Source organism: Carassius gibelio, chromosome A4, assembly GCF_023724105.1.
Source record: "Carassius gibelio isolate Cgi1373 ecotype wild population from Czech Republic chromosome A4, carGib1.2-hapl.c, whole genome shotgun sequence".
Lineage (NCBI taxonomy): Eukaryota > Metazoa > Chordata > Actinopteri > Cypriniformes > Cyprinidae > Carassius > Carassius gibelio.
The window spans coordinates 15,687,923-15,711,999 of record NC_068374.1 but is presented as its reverse complement, the minus strand read 5'-3'; the positions used below and the strand labels follow the sequence as shown (position 1 = coordinate 15,711,999).

The following is a 24,077-nucleotide window of genomic DNA, read 5'->3' as shown; positions in this document are numbered from 1 at the left end:
TCTGAGGACCTTTTTTCAACTCCACCTACTACAAATCCTTGTAAGTAGACTTTTTGAAAATATAAATTAGTAATTTTTTCACATTTTCTTGTCTAGAAAATTGTTTTAAAGTTTATACTTGCTTGCATAATATTCAAAGTGTAACCATAGTGTAGTATTGAGAACAATTATTTATTGAAATCTTTCACTAGGTGCTATGAGTCCATTGGATGACCACGAAATGTCTACACAATCAAGTAGGATATATAATGTAGACAGACCTAACTGTAAACTCAGTTTATTTTTTAATGTTGTGCAGTATTAACAGGGTGCAGTTAGCTTTATATGCTACACTCAGCTACCTTCTACTCATTTCTCAATTTATCAAATATGGAGTATGATTTAAATTTCAATACAAGCATTGACCACTTACAAATGACTTCTGACTGTGTTTCTTGCAATAAACCCAAGAAATACATGTACTGAAAATTATTAGCAATATTGTTTTTAAATTAACCGTGGATGGATATATTTAACACTCGATTGGATGAATGGAGAAATTAATGAAAGGTGACAGAGCACTGTATATAGAGTTAAATGCTCACTGTTAGGAGTTCAACAAAGCTCTCAGGCCATATAATTGTTTTTTTTTTTTTTAGGTTGTCAACAAACTCCACAACGCCTCTCTCCAATTATTGAACTAAGTAAAGAAAAATATTCAAATTAAATAATGAGTAGCCCTAAGTAGCATACTGGTATTTCATCCATAGCTGTTTTAAAATAATACATTATGCTTTCTGTGACTATAAAGGCACTCCACACTCCATGGACTCAACTAGAATTGATACGCCAAAAAGTAAGATGTGCTTTGATTATTGTTGTTTGTTGACTATAAAAGTCCTGTCGAGATAAATTGCATTCACTTGAGAAATTAACAAACTCATTATTTCAGAAAAATAGAGCTCTGTATTTCGAACTCAATGACTTCTCATTAATTCACAAAAACAGAGCAGCTTTATTTTTTATTAGATGAATGCAATACAATCTTGATGTACTGTATCTCTAATTCCAATGTTTTTTTTTCAGGGACTAAGCAGGCATTCAGGGGTCGTTTTTTGGATTTAACAATATGCACCTCAACCCCAGGTTAATGGAAAAAACAAAACTGATATGTCAGGACAAAGCATAACATATTTTTTATTTATTTTTTTGGGTGGTGAAATAGTACACTAGCAAATTTTTTAAATGTCATTACTCATTACAGCTTTCAGGACAGAGCGCCAATCCAGGACTCCTCAAAGCAGAATTTCCCAAGGTTAGTATGGACATGTTTTGCTAGAGTAGTCAGATTCTGATCTGAATAGTCCAAATAATAGTATATTGGTACTTAATTGCAGCTTCCAGGACTGAGCGCCAATCCAGAAGTCCTCAAGTCAGAAACCCACAAGGTTAGTATGGACATGTTTTGCTAAAGTAGTCAGATTCTAATCTGAATAGTCCAAATAATCATATATTGGTACTTAATTGCAGCTTCCAGGACTGAGCGCCAATCCAGGACTCCTCAAAGCAGAATTTCCCAAGGTTAGTATGGACATGTTTTGCTAGAGTAGTCAGATTCTGATCTGAATAGTCCAAATAATCATATATTGGTACTTAATTGCAGCTTCCAGGACTGAGCGCCAATCCAGGACTCCTCAAAGCAGAATTTCCCAAGGTTAGTATGGACATGTTTTGCCAGAGTAGTCAGATTCTGATCTGAATAGTCCAAATAATAGTATATTGGTACTTAATTGCAGCTTCCAGGACTGAGCGCCAATCCAGAAGTCCTCAAGTCATAAACCCACAAGGTTAGTATGGACATGTTTTGCCAGAGTAGTCAGATTCTGATCTGAATAGTCCAAATAATAGTATATTGGTACTTAATTGCAGCTTCCAGGACTGAGCGCCAATCCAGGACTCCTCAAAGCAGAATTTCCCAAGGTTAGTATGGACATGTTTTGCCAGAGTAGTCAGAATTTGATCTGAATAGTCCAAATAATAGTATATTGGTACTTAAATGCAGCTTCCAGGACTGAGCGCCAATCCAGGACTCCTCAAAGCAGAATTTCCCAAGGTTAGTATGGACATGTTTTGCCAGAGTAGTCAGATTCTGATTTGAATAGTCCAAATAATAGTATATTGGTACTTAATTGCAGCTTCCAGGACTGAGCGCCAATCCAGGACTCCTCAAAGCAGAATTTCCCAAGGTTAGTATGGACATGTTTTGCCAGAGTAGTCAGATTCTGATCTGAATAGTCCAAATAATAGTATATTGGTACTTAATTGCAGCTTCCAGGACTGAGCGCCAGTCCAGAAGTCCTCAAGTCAGAAACCCACAAGGTTAGTATGGACATGTTTTGCTAGAGTAGTCAGATTCTAATCTGAATAGTCCAAATAATCATATATTGGTACTTAATTGCAGCTTCCAGGACTGAGCGCCAATCCAGGACTCCTCAAAGCAGAATTTCCCAAGGTTAGTATGGACATGTTTTGCTAGAGTAGTCAGATTCTGATCTGAATAGTCCAAATAATCATATATTGGTACTTAATTGCAGCTTCCAGGACTGAGCGCCAATCCAGGACTCCTCAAAGCAGAATTTCCCAAGGTTAGTATGGACATGTTTTGCTAGAGTAGTCAGATTCTGATCTGAATAGTCCAAATAATCATATATTGGTACTTAATTGCAGCTTCCAGGACTGAGCGCCAATCCAGGACTCCTCAAAGCAGAATTTCCCAAGGTTAGTATGGACATGTTTTGCTAGAGTAGTCAGATTCTGATCTGAATAGTCCAAATAATAGTATATTGGTACTTAATTGCAGCTTCCAGGACTGAGCGCCAATCCGGAAGTCCTCAAGTCAGAAACCCACAAGGTTAGTATGGACATACTTATGAGATTAGCTTTTTGCCATGTCTGTTACATGTTTTTGCTTCCTTTTTCTTTCTTTTTTTTAACAGAAAAGAAAGACAGGTTTCCAATGACAGACAAAAGTAAGTATCAATACATTGTTACTATAATATTTTTTGAAATTTTCCTGAATCATGACCGTGGGAGTAATTAAAGATTATTCACTTTATCTTTTATCTTCTGGTTGATAGCTGGCCACAGTTCTTTTCCTTGATGTCCAATATAGATGAGAAGGCAGTGATTTGTTAAAATTCTCATTCAAAATTTTTGTTATTGATGTTTAGGAGTTGTCATACCTCAGTATTGTGATGCAATTTTTTATTGTACTTTAAATTAACACAATGCCTTTGTTGCATTTAGGATTTCAAAAAAAGGTTTTGACACAACTTTTAGAAATAAAAGATGAACTGCGAAGAATAGGGAAAATTGTGGAACCAGAAACTGGGTTCCACATGTCAACCTTGGGCACTGAAGATGAGTTCGAGTACTTAGAGAGGCAGCTTGAAAGTGGGAATACACGGGCAGCAATGGTAAAAAACTAACAAACCAAAAAACACTCCAAAGCAACTTTTCCACACTAAAATGCTCATCTTTGACAGTCTAAAATTAATTTGAAATATAATATGCAATGTATGACTGAACCATGGCTTGTTGCATACTATCAGACTATTGAGGCAAAAAAAAACACAATATCATTGTACATTAAGATTGAGTTGAAACAATTCGTTTTAAATGGGCAATAATTATAAAATAATAATTGATTTAAATTGAAAAATCATAAAAAGTATCCAGCACTATAAAAATTTTGATCTGCTGAAATAAGAGTTTTATAGGGTCAGTGATGGAAAACTTGCAGGTCAATGGGCATCAACCTTTAAGGTTGGTAAATACTTTGAAAATGAAGCATATACTGTAATACTAACTGCCAAGTACTGACATTGGCTTGTGTTGTTCAGGTGACACAGTTGTGTAAAATTGGAGGAAAAAACTTCAAAGACAGTACAAGAAGAATGCTGGACAGGTAAAGCCTACAAATTATGCAACATTTATCAAACAATCTGGTGTCGATACTGAATAAGAATTTTATGTGGTCAATACGCAAATTAGAGATTTAAAAAAGTCTTCCTTTAACGTTACTTTTGAAATGTCAGTTTTTAGCCGCAATAGTTAACCACTTTATTTTGTATTATACTGTAGTGTTTTCAAAAATTCCCTGATGTCTACATTCAACATGAAAGGAGGAGGTCCACTACAGAAGAAGTCCTTTCAATCAACTGCCTTATTCTCAGTCATCAGAGGTATGCATGTCTGTTTAGGCTAATTAACAGTGAAATTCTCTCTCTGTCTCTCTCACTGTGTGTGTGTGTGTGTGTGTGTGTGTGTGTATATACAGTGTTGGTCAAGTTACTTAAAAAAAAGTAATTAGTTATAGTTACTAGTTACTTCTCACAAAAAGTAACTGTATATGTGTGTGTATGTATGTATGTGTATATATATATATATATATATATATATATATATATATATATATATATATATATATATATATATATATATATATATATATATATGCCTTGTACAGAATTGTTCAATACGTGTATCGTTACACGCCGTATTGCATCACCATTACACGAGCAAAAATGTTCAATTATTGATATTAATTATAATATTGGTAAAAATTATTGTCTATATTGATATAAATTATATAGTCTCAATCTATATTCTGTTAACTCTATCAAATCATCCTAGCAAAAGTGATTGACTAATTAGTTAAAAAGGATTGTCAACAATGTTTTTCTTGAGCAATAATTCTTTCCTTTTTCTCATTTGGCAGACGCAGTGATGACTAGCTTTCCATCAGCTACGGAATTGGAAATAAAAACTGCAATTTCAAATCATTTCAAACAAGCAACAGGGAGGGCAGGGGGTGGGGGTTATGGGTCTAAAGTCAACAGTTAATTCTTAAAAATGAATTGTTTTACATATTTTTCCAGTGTTTTATTTGTTCATTTTTATGTTTGAATGTTGTCCAAGTTGTTGTTGTCTATATAATTGTTCAAAATAAATCCCTTTATATTCAATTAGTTTGGATGGATTTTCATTTATGAGAACCTGTTATATTTGAGTGAAAAGAATCCTTATGCCTCATTTTGTTGTCTATTACATGTATATGTAGTGTAATTGATGACTAGTCTATTCTTGGGCTATGTTTAGACGTCTATTGGACGTATAAATATAGTCGTTCAATAGCTGTCTGGTTGTCTATTCTTGGGCTATGGTTAGACGTCTATTAGACGTATATATGTAGTCATTCAATAGCTGTCTATTCTTGGGGTATGTTTAGACGTCTATTAGATTTTCACTGACAGCCCAAAATTAGCCTCGATTTAGCCTAGACGTCTGGGCTGTGTTTAGACGGCTATTAGACGTCTATTAGACGCGAAATTGCTTGCTGGGTTTGGTCTAAACATGTGAAAGTAACTGAGTATAATTATCATTTTAATAACTGTAATTAAATTAAACTGATACAACATACACCAGTGATCGTCGAGTTGCGATTTGACTGCTCACACTATATGTGGGGAATCAACCGAATCAACACGTAGGATCCATTAGAACACGGATGTTTGTGGCTGTTTCAGAATAAACATGCTTTCCCGGAATAAACGCACTGCTTTGGTGATATGCGCAATTCTGTGTGCTGAAACGTCAAAAAAGAAAAAAAGGCGTCGGCGTATCTAGACATGCAAGTGGCTCGGAAGACGTGGCCTATATGGTTTATCCATTTTGCAACACGAACTGGAGGTAAGCAGGCGTTTTCTTCCCTCTTTTATTTATTTTATTTTTCTTTGCCATAACTCCACAAGTTTTCCCTCCATTACTTCAGTCCACACTACACGCTGTGTCACCATGGTTTCGCGCATGCGCAGTGAGGGAAACGCGGAAAACGGTTCGTAGCCCTGCTTCAATAGTGTGATACCTCACGAGAGGCGACCAAAATTTCTGACATGTCAGAAATCCATCCGACCAACCAATTGCTGGTCGGGAGAGGTTAATCGCCTCTCGTTTCCCCTTGTACACTGCACGAACACTGCACGACAAATGACGCACGAAAATGCTGAAAATCGGCACGACCCGGAAAAAATTAGCACGATTCAGAATTCGGCTCAAAATCGGATGAAAATCGCACAGTGTATGCACAGTGATGAGCAGGTCGCACAGTGACCTGCTCATCACAACAGCTGTTTACATAACATTTATGCATTTAGCAGACACTTCTATCCGAAGCAACTTACAGTGCATTCAGGCTATACATTCTTTTATCAGTAAGCTCTCTTATCAGTATGCTCTCTTTTTGAGCAATGTTGCTTGGGCATTTTCCCACTGAGAGTGAACAATACATTTCTAGATTGGTTGTAGGCCTTCTGTCTCACCTGGTTGCACATTGATGGCATCAGTGAAGAAATTCATAAAGTTATTACTATTAAATGTTGGTGGAATATTTAAATTTTGTGGTGTCTGGTTATTTGTTAATTTAGCCACTGTGCTAAATAAAAACCTTGGATTGTTTTGGTTATTTTCTATGAGTTTGTGGAAATGCTCTGCCCTAGCAGTTTTTAGAGCCTGTCTATAACTGGACATACTGTTTTTCCATGCAATTCTAAAAACTTCCAAGTTAGTTTTTCTCCATTCGTGTTCAAGACTACGAGTTTCTTTCTTGAGAGAGTGAGTATTACTGTTATACCATGGCACAGTACGTTTTTCTCTAACCTTTTTCAATTTGATGGGGGCAACAGTTTCTAATGTATTAGAGAAGATAAAATTTTCATAAAACCCGAACTGAAACATAAAACTTATTAAAATGTGTATGTAATTGAAAATAATGTATGGAGCAACATGAAAACAACAGGGGTCTCATTCATAAGCGTTGCGTATGCACAAAATAGACATAGAAATTGCGTACGCATTTATTTATGCACATATCGGGATTTATAAAAAACTGTACGGACATTATAAACCATTCGTACGAACTCTTTTTCATGGAGTGAGAAAATGAAGTAAACAACGACTTTAAACTCTGTTTTCATGTCGATATATACATTTACATTAAATATTCCACTCACATTAAAAGAGATTAACACTGAAATTACATAATTTTACAAACATAAAAAAAGAATTTGCTTACAAAAAACGACCCGTTTGGACTACAGCCCTCTAGTTCCTGTAGTAATGACGTCACTAAAACAGTTTTTTGACTAACCTCCGCCCACATGAATTTACAACAGGGGGCGTGGTCTTGTTGTGCTCCGACGGAGAAGAAGGAAGAGCTGCGTTTGTTTTTGCCATGTCATTGAAACGCTGTTATTTTCATCTCTGAGTCCAATCATCTTTGTTTGGGCTTCCCAGGGACGCTGTACTTGGACATTAATGGTTACAATTTATGTTTAACTCGGTTCCGGAAATGTATAATCCACATGTAAAACTATGTGCAGCAAATTTTGCTGAGGACAGCCTGCTGAGGACAACTTTCTCAATCAGTTTAATGCCGGATTCGCACAAAGATTATTCTTGAAAGATGGAGCAGTTTCCTCTTTGTCTGGAGAAGGCGTTGTTTATGGACCACAACCGGTAAGTGTATTTTATTATTTAAGTTGGTGCGTTTAACAGTTTCTGTAATTTATTACACAAAGGGCAACGCTGTTTAGCTTTGTTAACTAGATGTTAGGGCTGTGCAAAAAACGAATGCGATGTTCATGCGCATCTCGTCAGTAAAAACACTCCTGTGATTATAAATACATCTGCAGCACGTGTGTTCTAGTCCAATCACGTTTCCAGGAGGGCAGCGTGCTCTAAGCTGCTGTCGAATCACAACACAGGAACCTCTGGCCCAATCAGAACTCGTTACGTTTTTCTGAAGGAGGGACTTATAGAACAAGGAAGTCATTTGCCCGTTTTTATGACAGTGAAAACAGCGGTATACAGATGAATTGTGTGAAAAATACTGTTTTTTTACACGCTAAACATGAACACATGTTATATTGCACACTGTAAACACAATCAAAGCTTCAAAAAAGTGCTTAAAACGGGACCTTTAAACTAAACTACAGACCACGTTATGATAAATATTTTAGTGAGAACAATGATCAATGATGCACGCTTACTGTGATATTATGGCGGACACTGCTGGATTACTGTATAACCGTAGCTGCACGGAGGTGTTAATATCATGTAAAGTCATCTTACTACATTATGGAAAATTCCACTATATTTGAAGGACAAAACTAGGAAAAAATGGTAAGATTTTAATGTTTCCTTTTTACAATACTTTATCAGTGATGCGCCGAATCAGACAATTCAATGCAATTAATATGCGTTTTATTTGTTTCCACTAAAATATGTTTATCTCATAAGCAAAACTGCATACAAAATATCTTAGAACTATTGGAAACCATTTTGTTTTAATGGGTATTTTCATGTATTTATTCTTAAACATAGCAGGGATACTATTTCCCTACTGTCTCTGTGTTAAACAGTGTCACGTGCATGGGAATTCGCATGGAAATGAGGTTATGGGTAGTAAAACAAGGCGTTGTAAGCTCCATATATGGTGATTTCGGGGAGGAGATGAGATGGAAATGCACGTACGCACAACCTTCCCTTGACTGGGATTTATAAAGAGATTTTTGCGCAGATTCTGGTGTGCGCATGGTTTTATAAATCTGAAAACTTTTGGCCATCTAATCTAGCTTTTGTGCATACGTAAAATTTTAGGATGAAATCTATTGAGAGTTTTATAAATGAGACCCCAGAAGATCAATGTATGACATGTATCAAGTGTATGCTTAAAAGTTCAGAATATCTATTTCTTTCTGTCTGCTGCCACCTATCCTTTTACATGCCATAGAATTATGAGGCTTGAAATTCCTTCCATGTCATTTCCAGTGTCATGCCTCTGACTTTTTATAAGGCGAGGACTTTAGCTGGGCAGTAAATGTATTTTCCTGCCACTCCTGGAAACCCTTTGTGAATATATTTGCTGTTTGGGCGCTGGTTTAGCTCTATGCAACAGAAACGGCACATTTTGCCCTGAGGTTGAGGGTCCGGGAGTTTTTCCTGTTTTTTTAGGCTTTGTCCTACACTCTGCGCTTTGTTAATTGCAGTTCAAGCTGGATTTGTCAGTCTCTCTGCAGAATAGGCTTTAAAAACCTTTGTGGAGCAGTAGAGTAACATCTAACAGGTCCTTGTTGATAAGTGATGAACTGAGGATCCATCACTTTGGTAGAGAAATTTTGGCTGCCCAGACGAAATCTTTTTGCATGTTTTTTGGCTGCTGCTGTTGCTACTCCTGCTGATGTGGCAATATGTCCTGTACTATTTTCTATACATTCTTCCGTGTAACTGGCTTTTCAGATGCTGGCTGTGCAGGATCTGCTGGATGCACAATGGCTGTTTGCAGTTCTACAACTGGCACATGGATAGTCTCACTGTCGTCAGTTAAACTTTGTTTTTGTGTCTCCAAAAGTTTTCTGGCCTGGTGTTCAGCGATGAACTTGTGTTTACCTGTTTAGCCAGGTGCTTTATTTACTGTGTTATATGGTATTTGGTTGTGGGCTGAAGCAGACTCTTTGGATCCTCTGGCAGACCAATGGACCATTGCTGCATAGTCATGATCCACAATCTACATGTCTTTCTGTTCATGGTAATTGTCTAGGAGGCCATCGATAGCCTCCTTCATTGGTGATGTCCAGGGTTTGTGTCCAAGACAGACACTCGTCCATCAGTCTTGACTGGCCAAGTGCAGACACTCCTTGGTGAGGACTGCAAAGGCAGAGGTGGAGTATTTGAGGTTTCTGGAGAAAGAAAATGTTATTTGTTAATTTACTAATTTATGGAGCTGATTTTGGTTCTGCAGTGCTCCTGTATGTGCTGTTTGGTGGGATTGGCCACAGAACCAATCCCAACCTTAGGTCCTCCTAATCCACCACTGAAAAAGCTGCAGAAGGAGAGGAGCTGGCAGAAAGTGCTAAAAAGTGGGTGCACTGTAAAAAGGTTGCTGTAAATTTTACAGTAACTTACTGGCAGCTGGATGTAACTGTAATTTTATTTACAGTAATAATAATGCATACTGTATTAATATTTACAGTATGAGTACTGTATTTTTATTTACAGTACTAGAATTGATTTCATATTACTCAATTAGACTTTTTTTGTAGATCTGAGTTTAGCTTCATTTGCTTTATTATTACAACATTAATTTAATTTTAATCTACATGTCACAGGTAAGGTTGCAATAAAGTTTATAAAACAGATTTAATCGCAGCAGTCAAAGTTTTATTTAACATAGAACTCAAAATACTCAAAAAAAAAACAAAGCAACAAAACCAAACAGAGTATAAAAAGACAAACCAATTAATGAAATTAACAACAGGTGTAACTGATGTTTAACGAATTAAAAACCACTAGCTGTAAACTATACGTTTTTTACTCCCCCAAAAATTCATAAGTTCTCATAAACATTTGTCATTTAAATATGCTGTTTCATTGTTTAACATTTAAGAAGTTCAACAAATTAACATTTAACCAATGTTACAAGTTTAACATTTTACAAGTTAATTAGTTCTCATGGACATTTGTCATAAAAATGTGTTTCATTGTTTAACCATTTCATTATTTAACATTTACTATCCATTTAATATCCATTTGATATTAACATTTAATATCCAAATCCGTTAAAGGATTTTTAGGCTGCATTAATTAGGTAAACTGGAACCGGAACACTTCACATAACACCGTACTTTCTACATCATTAGAAGAATGGCATCTATGCTAATATTTGTCTGTTTCTCTCTTGTTCCGAGGTCACCGTGGCCACCAGATCCAGTCTGTGTCCAGATCAGAGGGTCACTGCAGTCACCCGGATCCAGTACGTATCCAGACCAGATGGTGGATCAGCACCTAGAAAGGACCTCTACTGCCCTGAAAGACAGCGGAGACCAGGACAACTAGAGCCCCAGATACAGATCCCCTGTAAAGACCTTGTCTCAGAGGAGCACCAGGACAAGACCACAGGAAACAGATGATTCTTCTGCACAATCTGACTTTGCTGCAGCCTGGAATTGAACTACTGGTTTCGTCTGGTCAGAGGAGAACTGGCCCCCCAACTGAGCCTGGTTTCTCCCAAGGTTTTTTTCTCCATTCTGTCACCGATGGAGTTTCGGTTCCTTGCCGCTGTCGCCTCTGGCTTGCTTAGTTGGGGTCACTTCATCTACAGCGATATCATTGACTTGATTGCAAATTAAAACAGACACTATTTCAACTGAACAGAGATGACATAACTGAATTCAATGATGAACTGCCTTTAACTATCATTTTGCATTATTGAGACACTGTTTTCCAAATGAATGTTGTTCAGTGCTTTGGCGCAATGTATTTTGTTTAAAGCACTATATAAATAAAATAAAGGTAAAGGTGATTTACTTTAAAAAGTACATTCTACAAATGTGTTTGAATTGATCCTGTGTATTTGTAACATGGCTAAAAATGTAAACATGCTGAAAAGCAGAATAAGCCATTACAAAAATCAACAGTAGAAACATGTTTTAGTCGTGTTTTCTTTCAATAATTTTGCCAGTTGAATTCAACAAGCTCTCTGATGTAAGATGCCACAAGGGGATTCAGGCTGGCGATTTTTCTCTGCACCCTTTTTCCAGATGCCCGGCTGGTCTGTGAGTTTGATTTTGGTTTATTCTCAGAATGAACCTGCAAGCACAAGAAAAAACATATTTATCAAACCACTGATTTCCCAGCAGTCATAACATGGTGCTGTATGCACTTTGATGTTAATAAAAGCAACATGTACTATATATGTAGACAGATTATAAACAGATTAGACAGATTATAATGATATTTTGTGAGGTTGCAATTAAAATGAGGGACACTTTTTTAGTGATTATAAAGGGACAGCTCTTTGCGTGCTTTCTGCCATGTCAAATCAAACATAGTAGCCTATTTTTTAGTTTTTCTGTTAAAATTAACAGGGGTTTGTGGATTTAGATAATTTATTGGGAATGTTTATGCTCGGATGTGTTGTCACTAGACCACTGGTTCTCAAACATTTTAGAGTTGTACCCCATTAGGCTTTTAACATCCATCTGCGTAACCCCTCTCTGCAGTTACACCTTTTTCAGTAAGGGACAATATTTGCTCCTAATATTTAGTTTTTTTACATTTACAATCCCTTTATAAAATAAATAATGCTTTAAATAAAAAATAAAATTCAACAGAGAAATATGCAATGATGGTAAAAACAAAGTGATGCTTAAATATTAAATTAAAACCCCCAGTATGTGGCGACAAGTCACTATTATTATGAGTGAGGCATTCATTAATTCAGTAAGGAATCAAATGCCTTAAATTATGAATGAATAATTGAATTATTGGCTCTCAGAATTTATTCAAAGCCATATATTCATTCACAAACACTGCTGTGTGGTGCTGTTCTGCAATAGCTTTCGTTGGAGCTATTTTTTGTAGCGAAAAATACCGACTATTACTGTGTTTAAAATGAACATCACTTAATATTAATACCTTTCGTTTGTTGAACTGTTGTATAAATCAATGTCACATTAGCAATCGAGTGGATATTCGTATTAAACACAGGAACTCACGCAGGGAATTTTTTTGTATTGAAGAGAGTTTGAATCTTAAATCGTAAGCTAGTAAGTCAGTCAAGTCAAAATTTATATATGAAGAGCTCTTTTCCAAAAATAAAAAATAAAAAAAGTTTGTCATGTCATTTTGCTGTGTACTGAACCTATTTGCTGCTCCATCAACATGAACGAGTCATTATCTGGTTCAGCTCTGTGTTCATCTTCAGTTCTCTCTTCACATCAGTTCAGTCAGTGTACTGTTTGAGTAAATGAATTACTCCGGGATATTGGTTTATTTTAACTCAGATGGGATGTGGTGTTTTTCACATTAGAGCTTAAGATCTTTCCCCATACCCGATGGGACCCGACGGGTTTGGTCGGGTTCGGGCTTAATTTCTATCATGTTACTCGGGCCGGGCTCGGGCTTGCGCTCCGGTTTGCGAGGTAAACGAGCGGTCATGTGATGTGATTCGATTAGCGCGAGAAAGATGCGAAAATGGATGCTGAGTAGGTGAAACCAGGGGTGGTTCTAGGGTGAGTGGAGATCCGGGGCTTAGCCCAGAAAAATCCATGTATTTGACTTTTTATTTTAATAAATCAGAAAGATTTACCTTGTTTAAAATATACAAAAACAAAACAACAAAAAACTATTTTAAAACATTTTATTTAAAGTTTATCCCTTGTATCCTGACACATATGCTGATGTTGTGTCTCTATCTCACTTTTATTTTTTGTCTCTGTTTTATTTTATTTTCCAATCAAGTCTGACTGGCTACACTCGTCCTGGTAGAACAGGGATAAGAAGCAAACTATATGCTATACGCTAATGTTGGCATTATTCTTTTATTAAAGTCCACATGAAATCAAAATTGAGTATATATTTACTTTGTTCGCCTAAATTAATCGTTTTGTGCTGAACAATTCATCCATGCGAGTCAATCCACACAAAAAAAAATGTTGGCTTCATAAAATTGATTTAAATGCCCCTCCCCTTTGCATTGGAGGACCTTCACTGATGACGTAGGCTTGAGGAATTTGGTGTCTGCTTAATCCGTAATCACGCCCCTCCAACTGACAGTAGACAGGCTGCTATCGCAAGCCGTTTTATCATTTAAAACTTTTTTTTGACTATCCATAAATATAATTTCAGATATGAGCAATTGTAATTCAAGATATCTATATTGCATTTATGACTCGTCGTAATTGGAATAAAGATATCTACAATGTGATTATGACTAGTCATGATACACATTCCAGATATCTACAATGCTATTGCGACTAGTCATAATCTTCCATTGACTTCCATTGAAAAATATTTGCAGATATCTTCAAATGAGTTTTGACTAGTCGTAATTCCAATTCAAGATATCTTTAAATATGATTTGTCTAGTTGAAACTCCAATTAAAGATATCTCAAATTACAATTTGACTAGTGATAATTCAGTTAGAGATATCTTCAAATGAGTTTTGACTAGTCGTAATCCCAATTCAAGATATCTTTAAATATGATTTGCCTAGTCAAAATACAAAATACAATTTAAGATATCTTAATTTTTTTTTTTTTAAAGATATCCACAATACATTTGTAGATATCTGCAATTAATTTATGAATAGTCAAAATACAGCTGTAGATATCTAGAATTTGAATTTTGACTAGGCAAATCATATTTAAAGATATCTTGAATTGGTATTATGACTAGTCAAAACCCATTTAAAGATATCTTCAATTTAATTATGGATATCCAAATCAGATTTTTGACTAGGAAGATCTTTCTTTGTAGATATCTGCATTTAGCTTTGTGACTAGGACAAATCTCAATAGAGATATCTTGAATAAACATTCTGCCCAGTCAAAAAAAAAGAAGATATCTTTAATAGTGTATTCAAATCACCCTTTGCTAATCCCCGCCTTTTCTTTCTTGCCAGCCAATAGGCATATGCCATTTCAAAACACACCGGTCTTCAGGAGCGCGCCAAAGAAGTATGACGACTTGCATACTCTGGATTGATCTTTTACCGGTACGAAAATGACTGTAAAAATAATTGTATAACGTTACGTTATTAACACTTGAATTATAACTGTATTATTTGATAACGCAAATCACGGGCCTGTTTTGCGTTAATGTCAATTAACTCCTAGATTGTCTGAGAGGTAATTAGGCCGACCTATATTTGTCAGAATGCTGGCTTTTTGTTTTTCCTGGTGGATTAACGTTAACTCCTTATCGTAACCCGAAGTAATTCACATCCATTTTTTAAAGTTTGCTGTTGTAAGAATAATGTAGTTATACGATCAAATTAATATATCAGGAAGTGACTGGTTTTCTAATGCAATTGTAGGTTATGAATTAATGTTCATCCATATTTTTTTCATGTAACGTTAAGTTATATATGCTTCCGTTCTTTTCATTAAGCCATTAAAATTGGAAATGTCTTTAAAGGTTATACAGTTTTGTTCAAAATAATAGCAGTACAATGTGACTAACCAGAATAATCAAGGTTTTTCGTATATTTTTTTATTGCTACGTGGCAAACAAGTTACCAGTAGGTTCAGTAGATTGTCAGAAAACAAACAAGACCCAGCATTCATGATATGCACGCTCTTAAGGCTGTGCAATTGGGCAATTAGTTGAAAGGGGTGTCTTCAAAAAAATAGCAATGTCTACCTTTGACTGTACAAACTCAAAACTATTTTGTACAAACATTTTTTTTTCTGGGATTTAGCAATCCTGTGAATCACTAAACTAATATTTAGTTGTACGACCACAGTTTTTTAAAACTGCTTGACATCTGTGTGGCATGGAGTCAACCAACTTGTGGCACCTCTCAGCTGTTATTCCACTCCATGATTCTTTAACAACATTCCACAATTCATTCACATTTCTTGGTTTTGCTTCAGAAACAGCATTTTTGATATCACCCCACAAGTTCTCAATTGGATTAAGGTCTGGAGATTGGGCTGGCCACTCCATAACATTAATTTTGTTGGTTTGGAACCAAGACTTTGCCCGTTTACTAGTGTGTTTTGGGTCATTGTCTTGTTGAAACAACCATTTCAAGGGCATGTCCTCTTCAGCATAGGGCAACATGACCTCTTCAAGTATTTTAACATATGCAAACTGATCCATGATCCCTGGTATGCGATAAATAGGCCCAACACCATAGTAGGAGAAACATGCCCATATCATGATGCTTGCACCTCCATGCTTCACTGTCTTCACTGTGTACTGTGGCTTGAATTCAGAGTTTGGGGGTCGTCTCACAAACTGCCTGTGGCCCTTGGACCCAAAAAGAACAATTTTACTCTCATCAGTCCACAAAATGTTCCTCCATTTCTCTTTAGGCCAGTTGATGTGTTCTTTGGCAAATTGTAACCTCTTCTGCACATGACTTTTTTTTAACAGAGGGACTTTGCGGGGGATTCTTGAAAATAGATTAGCTTCACACAGACGTCTTCTAACTGTCACAGTACTTACAGGTAACTCCAGACTGTCTTTGATCATCCTGGAGGTGATCATTGGCTGAGCCTTTGCCATTCTGGTTATTCTTCTATCCATTTTGATGGTTGTCTTCCGTTTTCTTCCACGTCTCTCTGGTTTTTCTCTCCATTTTAAGGCATTGGAGATCATTTTAGCTGAACAGCCTATCATTTTTTGCACCTCTTTATAGGTTTTCCCCTCTCTAATCAACTTTTTAATCAAAGTACGCTGTTCTTCTGAACAATGTCTTGAACGACCCATTTTCCTCAGCTTTCAAATGCATGTTCAACAAGTGTTGGCTTCATCCTTAAATAGGGGCCACCTGATTCACACCTGTTTCTTCACAAAATTGATGACCTCAGTGATTGAATGCCACACTGCTATTTTTTTGAACACAACTAATTCAACTAATTGCCCAATTGCACAGCCTTAAGAGCGTGCATATCATGAATGCTGGGTCTCATTTGTTTTCTGAGAATCTACTGAACCTACTGGTAACTTGTTTGCCACGTAGCAATAAAAAAATATACGAAAAACCTTGATTATTCTGGTTAGTCACATTGTACTGCTATTATTTTGAACAATACTGTAAGTGCAAGTGACAATGTAAATTGGATATTTTATGTATTTATGATGAGTCCAATTCTCTCGTTAAAAATGCTATTGTGTCTGTCTGCATCGCCCTATTTCCTTTCACGGTTATGTATATCATTTTTACTTGTCTTTAGTTATGAAATTGTGGCATTTTTGCGAACGGATAAACCACAGAAAAGATCATGGCATTCTTAAAGATCAACCGTTCTTTAAGTCAACAAGATAACTTTAACTAAACAATCAGGGATCGATTTATGATAAATTTGTTAACAGGAATCAGTCATTTTTTCCATATGTTTTATGAAAACTCATCTTAGGGAGACTAATCATTAAGTCCAGTCTAGTTTATTTCAGAATAATTAATTAAACCTATAACAACGCTTTAGTTTTGTAAAATGTTTCTTATGTCTATGCAACAAATCTATGTGATTTTTAACTTTTCTTTTTATCTCTTTAATTGTTCTGTGAACAGGTTTCTGCATCTTTTGGTGTATTGCATTAGTACACAAAACAAAACTATTCTGCATAGGTGAATAGTTTTATTATTACTTTATTTAATGGACTGCCTAGGATAATATTTGTGGTCAAACTGAAATACATGATGGCAAGTTTTAATAATTTTTTGTCCTATATGGTTTGACCTATTTTAAGAAAATTTTCTAACGCATGTAATGTTTCTCTCAGTTTTCTGTCAGCCAACAAGACAGCTTACCATGTCATCAGAGCAAGAACCTCCGTCAGCTATATTTGACAGAGTTTTTAATACAATTTCAAGAGCCAGACGAGAGCTTTCAAATAACAATAATGATGACCTACTTTCTTCAACTAGACGCCTTTTCCTGCGTCAGGTGCATCAACTTCGCAGTAAGTTGGGGTGTGCTATGTTAGTATTAGCATAATTAACAGTGACTATGATATTAGTTAACTACCAGTGGTCATGATTTTAGTTAACTGTGTACTTCTGCATGTATGCCAGGAACACCGGGGAGGCCGGTGTCTGGCAGACCCACCTTTTCCTCCTTCCTGGCCCAGATATTGAGGTTTTACCCTCTACAACAGAGCTTGAACGGTTTGCACAGTTGGGTTTAGGTAAATGTGTAGTTGATACATAAGAATGTTAAAGATAAAACAGGGTTTTTCCTGGGCTTAAAAGAGCTACTGGGCTAGCAATTCCAAAATATATGGAAATAAACCTTTTGTAATAATAATTTATTCTGTATATTCATGAAATAAAAAGTAATCACTGTTGGGACAGTGGCATTAGAATCACAAAAGCTGTCTATTACTTAATGTGACAAATCTTAATGCAGCAGTCAGCTATTAAAAGGGGCAAAGATTAATATTGATAAATATTTTAAATGCAGGAAAAACTCTGTAGCAGCAAGTGTTTTTATTGTTAACCAAACTTTATAGTGATCTGCATTTTACATAACCTCAGGTTTTGCTACAGTGTATGATCAATTGATGAGCTCTGTTTTTTTTTGTTTTATGTTGTTAATATGTACAATCGATTTTATAGGTAGACCAGTGCAGGAAACATCTGGGACAGGAACCCAAAGATCAAAAATTCCACTAAATTGGACTCTGTCTGAATTAAATAACTTTGTCTGCCAGTGCTACCCAAATGTGAGTTTAAACTTAATAGGTTTCCATTTGGCAAGAGCAGGCAAAGGACGCAAGATCCAAAAAGTTCATGTAAATTCTATGAGGGATTTAAAAAAAGCAGTTGGCAAAAGCAGGCTCTATATTGTCCCACGAGCTGAAGTTTTGCAGGTATGACTTTGCAGAACAAAGGCACAATACTCAAATGAAAGATCCATTTCTTTATGATATGACAAATAGAATTGGATTTTAATTTAACCTTAATGTACATTTAAAGGGGTCTTATTATGCTCTTTTACAAAGTCTTGATTTAGTTTTGGGGGTGTACTGGAACAGGTTCTCATACTAGGTTGTTCGAAAAACACATTATTTTTCACATATTTTACATTATTAAAACACCTCTCTCCCCAGTCTGGCATGAACAGCTCGAAGAGTTCCTGCATCAAATGAAGGCCCGCCTTCTGAAATACGAAATGTGCTGTGATTGGTTAGTTGGGTCAGTGTGTGCTGTGATTAGTTAGCTGGGCAAGTGTGTGTTGTGATTGGCGCCTGCTTGGGAAATGTAATGCCCCTTACCATAACCGCCTGCCAGCTTCAGTGTAAATATTGTCAGAATCAAATCAATCTGAGCGTAATTTAAACCCGGATGATTGTAACCACTCTAAATTTGTCTGTCTTGGGAAAGCTAGCGTGTCTCTGACACAGTAATAACACTCAATAACCTTCTCTAGTTCAGCTCAACCAGGTTTTGTCCCATATGTCAATATCTGTGATATCACAAATCCCGGAAAATATGCGTTGTAGTCCAAACGAGTCATTCGTTGCACTTTTTGAAAAGTGATTTCTGTTAAATAAAATCTCCTTTTGAATTGGACTTTGAGCTTTGTAACTTTGCAGATCTTTCGTATGCTCAAACAGCATCATTACAGACTAACTAAAGATGAAAAAGTGAAAAAGCATAATAGGACCCCTTTAAAAGGTTACATTTTAGTTCACATTCTTTGCTTTCAATTAAAGCTGCAGTCCATAACTTTTGACGCTCTAGCGGTTAATAAACAGAACTGCGTGCATCTTGCGGAAGAACACTGTAGCTGGAGCTACTTCTCTGTTTATGGGTGTACTCACACTAGGCACGGTTGCCATGAACCGGGCCCGAGTACGATTGTCCCCCCTCCCCACTCCCCCTCTGGGGGCACGAGTCCAACTGAACCGTGCCCTGGCCCACCTCTTCCAAGCGGGCCAGGGCCGGCCAATCGAGCCGCGCCCGGGCACGATTCGGAGCACTCACACTAGTCAAACGAAAAACAAAAAAAATATATAAATTGTTTTGCAAAAAAAATGTCACCTATTAAGTCAGAGGCCACAATGACAGGTGGTCATTTTATTGCAAAACAATTTATATATTTTACATGGTTTATACATGTTATTGCCTGCCTGTTTTTTAAAAGTATTTCAAAATGAGAATTATTTGAAATTGAGAAATTGAGAAATTGATATTTGTAACCTAGCATTAGTGACTAATTCATAGTTTTTTTTATTGTTGTATTTTTGTCCTTTTTCATTTCAGGAAATACATTGTGACCCGATAAACTTTACCCAGCCATTAGAAGCTCCAACCTTTGCTCAGTCTTCAATGGATCTGTTGTCAGTCCAGGCTCCAGTTGTTCCACCCTCTAATGGCTCCGCCCTCTGTCCACCCTCTGGTGGCTCCGCCCTCTGCCCACCCTCTGGTGGCTCCGCCCTCTGTCCACCCTCTGGTGGCTCCGCCCTTTGCCCACCCTCTGGTGGCTCCGCCCTCTGTCCACCCTCTGGTGGCTCCGCCCTTTGCCCACCCTCTGGTGACTCTGCCCTCTGTCCACCCTCTAATAGCTAAGAGATGAGCACACCATTTAAAGATGCCTGTGTAGTGCCTTTTTACAAAGAAAAAAAATGTTAGATTGCAGTATAGTGGAACACAAAATAAGACTGAAACCTGTCCAATCTATATCTCTTGCAGGGTTGACCTACAAACCATTCTAAAAAAACTGCTAAGTAAAGTGGATGGAAACCTCTGCCCAACAGCGAACCAAATCAACATATGCAGAGAAAACATACTGCAGTGCAGTCTACAAGCATTCAAGCGGCGAAGATTTAACCCAGAAGCAAAACTGGATATAATTTTTGTTGATGCTGAGCAGAATGGTGAAGGGGCAGTGGATGAAGGTGGCCCGTCAAGAGAATACATGCGGCTGTTGATGCGAGCCATCCATCAGTCAAATATTTTCCAGGGCCATGAGAAAGATCGGAGTTTGGCTCTTGATACTCAAGGTCAGTACGCCTGCCAAAACAAAATACTGACTGATTTTAAATGAATCTAGTTAGTCAGTGATTCAATTACCCATTCATAAAGACAGTCAGTTTTATATTTAAAACATTAAGCCTGTGATGATTAGGGGAAATTTTGTAACTCTTTTTCTTCTTTTCTTTACTTAAGCTTTGCTGACTAGGTTATACACACTAATTGGGAAGATGATTGCTGTGTGTGTTGTCCATGGAGGAGTTGGCCCACATTTCTTCTCTGAAAGGCTTTTTCAGCAGATCTGTGGTATTCCAACATCCCCTGCCTTGATGGATGAGGTTGGAGATCATATATTGAGGGAGCAACTAATCAAGGTGACGGGATGCTTAAGAATTGAAATTAAACTTAACCAGTTAATACTTGTTTTGCCACCCCCCCCCCACCCCCCCACCCACACACACACACACACACACACACATTTGTTAAATTGCTTTTTTGGAACTGTTTTAGGTACAGGAAGCAACAACTGTTCTGGAGGCAAATTGTGCCATTTCAGAGGCAGCAGACAGTTTAAGTATCATTGGTGCCTTGAGATACGTATCAAGCCTGACAGAAAAGAACTCTCTTGTCCAGTCGGATGTGGAGTTCTTTGTGAATGGAAGACTGCAAGCTGCCTTGGAACAGTAACAGTGCCTCTCCTTTCCTGAAAATATATATAAGCATCATTATATAGCATCATTAGCTTGAAACTTATTTTGAATGCTATGCTTGTTACACAGGTTTTCAGAAGGGTTACTCTTGGTTTACTGGATGAGATGCAGAAAAATTCAGCATTGTTTTATGACTTGTTCGTCAGTGATGAGAAGCTCCTCCAGGCAAAGGACCTCTGCAGTCTTTTTAATGTAAACTTCTCCCCACAAGGCAGCAACAGCAGGGCTAGAGAAAACCAGACCATATGCCACAGGAGAGACTGGTTGATAGATGTTGAAGGTATGTCATGATTTGATGTAATGTTACAGGTACACTATGGTTTTTGGAAGCTTTAGGTAACTTTAGGTTTTTTTTTTTTTTTTTTCAAATTGATATAATGAGCAAGTAAATCATGAATCCATCTTCAAAACTGCATGCGTCTTATCCTGAATCACTATGACTATAGTAAGTGTTTATATTCAGACTGTGCTGATCCAAATGGGACTCTTACCCCTGTGGTGTAAGCCATTACCTGCATGACTTGTTATATACATAAACAGAGAGAAATATCTCCCGCTAGTGTTATTGCACAAGACAATGCAGTTTTATTAATCGCTTAGAGTGCCAAGGTTATGTAGTGTACCTTTTAAGCCTCTGATAATAATCAGATAATGAAATAGTGAAAAATCGAAAATCTTAAAAATCAGTGACCGATTTAAAGAAAGCAAACGTACATTTTGAAAAATGATCTTATTTGTGATCATTCTAACCATTGTGTAGAACAAACAACTTGAATTTTTCTAGAATCTAGAAATCTTGCAGTTAGATGTTATCATAACTAGAGACAGGCTATCTAGCTCTATTTATATTACAAATGTGAAATAATTGCACTTAACACACATTCTTTATGAAGTTAGAGTATTTCCTCTACATGTTTTGCAGAAGGGGAGTGTAATGCAGTCACTCTGGAGATGATCATGGAGTTTGCCACTGGAGCCTCCACAGTGCCACCGCTGCGTTTCCCCCACCACCCACAAATAGAGTTTCTCCATCAAGATGGAAAAATTTTCCCAGAGGCCAATACTTGCCTCATTGTACTTCGCCTGCCAATACACACCGATTATGAAATATTCAAGAAACACATGACAGAAGGAATTGTGCAGAGCCCAGGTTTTGGTGTTGCCTGAACTAGTTTTAATCTAGACTAGAAAAGTTTTTTTTTTTAAAAAGAGAGAGAGAGAAATTGGTCATGATCTACACAGTCATAATGGATATCTAATTTTTCGTAAAACTGTTTTAATGTTAGCTTTTCATATAAAGTACATAAAATAACTTTAGGTGCAGTTACTGCAGAGTGGACCTTATTGTTACCTTTAAGAAGCACTGTTACATCAAATACATGTTTGAAATGTGCATCCGTTCCTAAAGAAAAGTCATTGTTTTTCATTATGCTTGTTTCCTGTTACATTACTCAGATTATGGTTCAAGACATGTTTAATTTTTGTCCACTTTTCATTTAAACTTTGTTCAAGGTCATTGACTACTGAAAGTAAGAAATGTTCAAGAAACACATGACAGAAGGAATTGTGCAGAGCCCAGGTTTTGGTGTGGCCTGAACTAGTTTTACAAGTAAGACAGAAAAAAAAAAAATAGAAATTAGTCATGATTTGCACAGACATAATGGAAATCTCTTTTCTTTATTTTTGTACACTTGTTTTTCATTTGAACTTTGTTCAATGTATGACTACTAAAATCAAATCAAACTTAATGTTCAACAGACTGTTGCCATGTTACAGTTACAATCACATTAAAATGTTACAAAAGAAAGAGTCTAACTGTCACACACCTGGACTCATTTAGTGTTTTTGCCCCAGTGACCCAGTTTCTGTCTTCCGTGTTTAGTTTGATTAGTTCCCAGGTGTGTCTATTATCTTCCTCATGTGTTCCATGTCCCTGTTAATTTAGTTATTCCATCCACCTGTGTTTCCCCATTATCCTCTGTACATAAGCCTTGTCCTTTCAGTTCTGTTTTGTCGGGTCTACTTGTTACCAACTTGCTACTAACTCACTCACTTACGCGTGTCTATCGCTGTGCTCCATGAGTTGTATATATTAAAAGCCTTATTTCGTTTATCCTCGGCTCCGTGTTTCTTCCGGCAGCGTAAACCGTGACAGAAGACCCGACCCCCAAAAAAGAAAGTATAAAACTGTGTGTTTTTCCCTCCGTTTTGTTTTCGTTTGTTCTACAGTCTTTTCTTTTCGTAGTTTCTATGGATCCCCTCTATAGCCCCGGATTCCTCCTCCTCATGCTGGAGCAGGAAGGACGTTCTCTCGAGGATCATACCAGACGGTTTCTTCTATTAGCCAATGACACCAGCTACCCGGACGACGCGCTCTGCACCTTCTACAACACCAGCCTGAACTCCAAGTGCAGAGCGTTGTCGCCCGAAGATGGTCCTCGGGAGGATTTTGCCGCATTCGTGGAGTGGACTCTGGCGAGAAATGGCTCACCTTTCACCGTCTGCCCGATCGAGGATCTCGCCAGTCCCACTCCCTACCCAGAGACCAGCCAGCCACCAACTCGCTACACGGAGCCAGAGCCCGCCGCAGAGCCCGAGCCATCCACTGACAGGGAACAGGATCTCGAGAGCGCGACTGACCAGGTGTGTGAGCCGGCAACACCGTGCGTAGTGGGAGTCCTCGTGGAGATCGAGGGCGTGGAGGAAAGCCCTGCCCACACTCCTGCGACTGAGGGTGAGCTGTATGCAGTCTCTGAAAGTCATATGGAGCAAGTTCTGGATCTGATGGACTGGTCTATGGAGGTAATCCCTAATATTCCTGTTTCTCCGCTGGTTCCGC

General features: G+C 37.3%; 1 protein-coding gene across 1 annotated transcript; it reads left to right on the top strand.

The window, feature by feature from the left end:
- LOC127970752 (uncharacterized) lies at positions 1 to 20,123 on the top strand. The gene is made up of 24 exons (XM_052573462.1): positions 1 to 40; positions 192 to 236; positions 639 to 683; positions 791 to 835; positions 1,066 to 1,125; positions 1,244 to 1,294; positions 1,377 to 1,427; positions 1,510 to 1,560; positions 1,643 to 1,693; positions 1,776 to 1,826; positions 1,909 to 1,959; positions 2,042 to 2,092; positions 2,175 to 2,225; positions 2,308 to 2,358; positions 2,441 to 2,491; positions 2,574 to 2,624; positions 2,707 to 2,757; positions 2,840 to 2,890; positions 2,976 to 3,008; positions 3,286 to 3,455; positions 3,882 to 3,946; positions 4,123 to 4,223; positions 4,760 to 4,872; positions 19,818 to 20,123. The coding sequence occupies exons 2-24, from the start codon at positions 197 to 199 to the stop codon at positions 20,121 to 20,123; spliced, it is 1,641 nt and encodes a 546-aa protein (XP_052429422.1). The 5' UTR covers positions 1 to 40; positions 192 to 196.
- Positions 20,124 to 24,077: the final 3,954 nt, after the last annotated feature.

Coding starts and splice junctions, on each gene's coding strand:
- LOC127970752 (XM_052573462.1), top strand. CDS start 197: ATGAGTCCATTGGATGACCACGAAATGTCTACACAATCAA. Junction 237..638: donor CGAAATGTCTACACAATCAA/GTAGGATATATA, acceptor TTTTTTTTTTAG/GTTGTCAACAAACTCCACAA. Junction 1,694..1,775: donor TCAAAGCAGAATTTCCCAAG/GTTAGTATGGAC, acceptor ACTTAATTGCAG/CTTCCAGGACTGAGCGCCAA.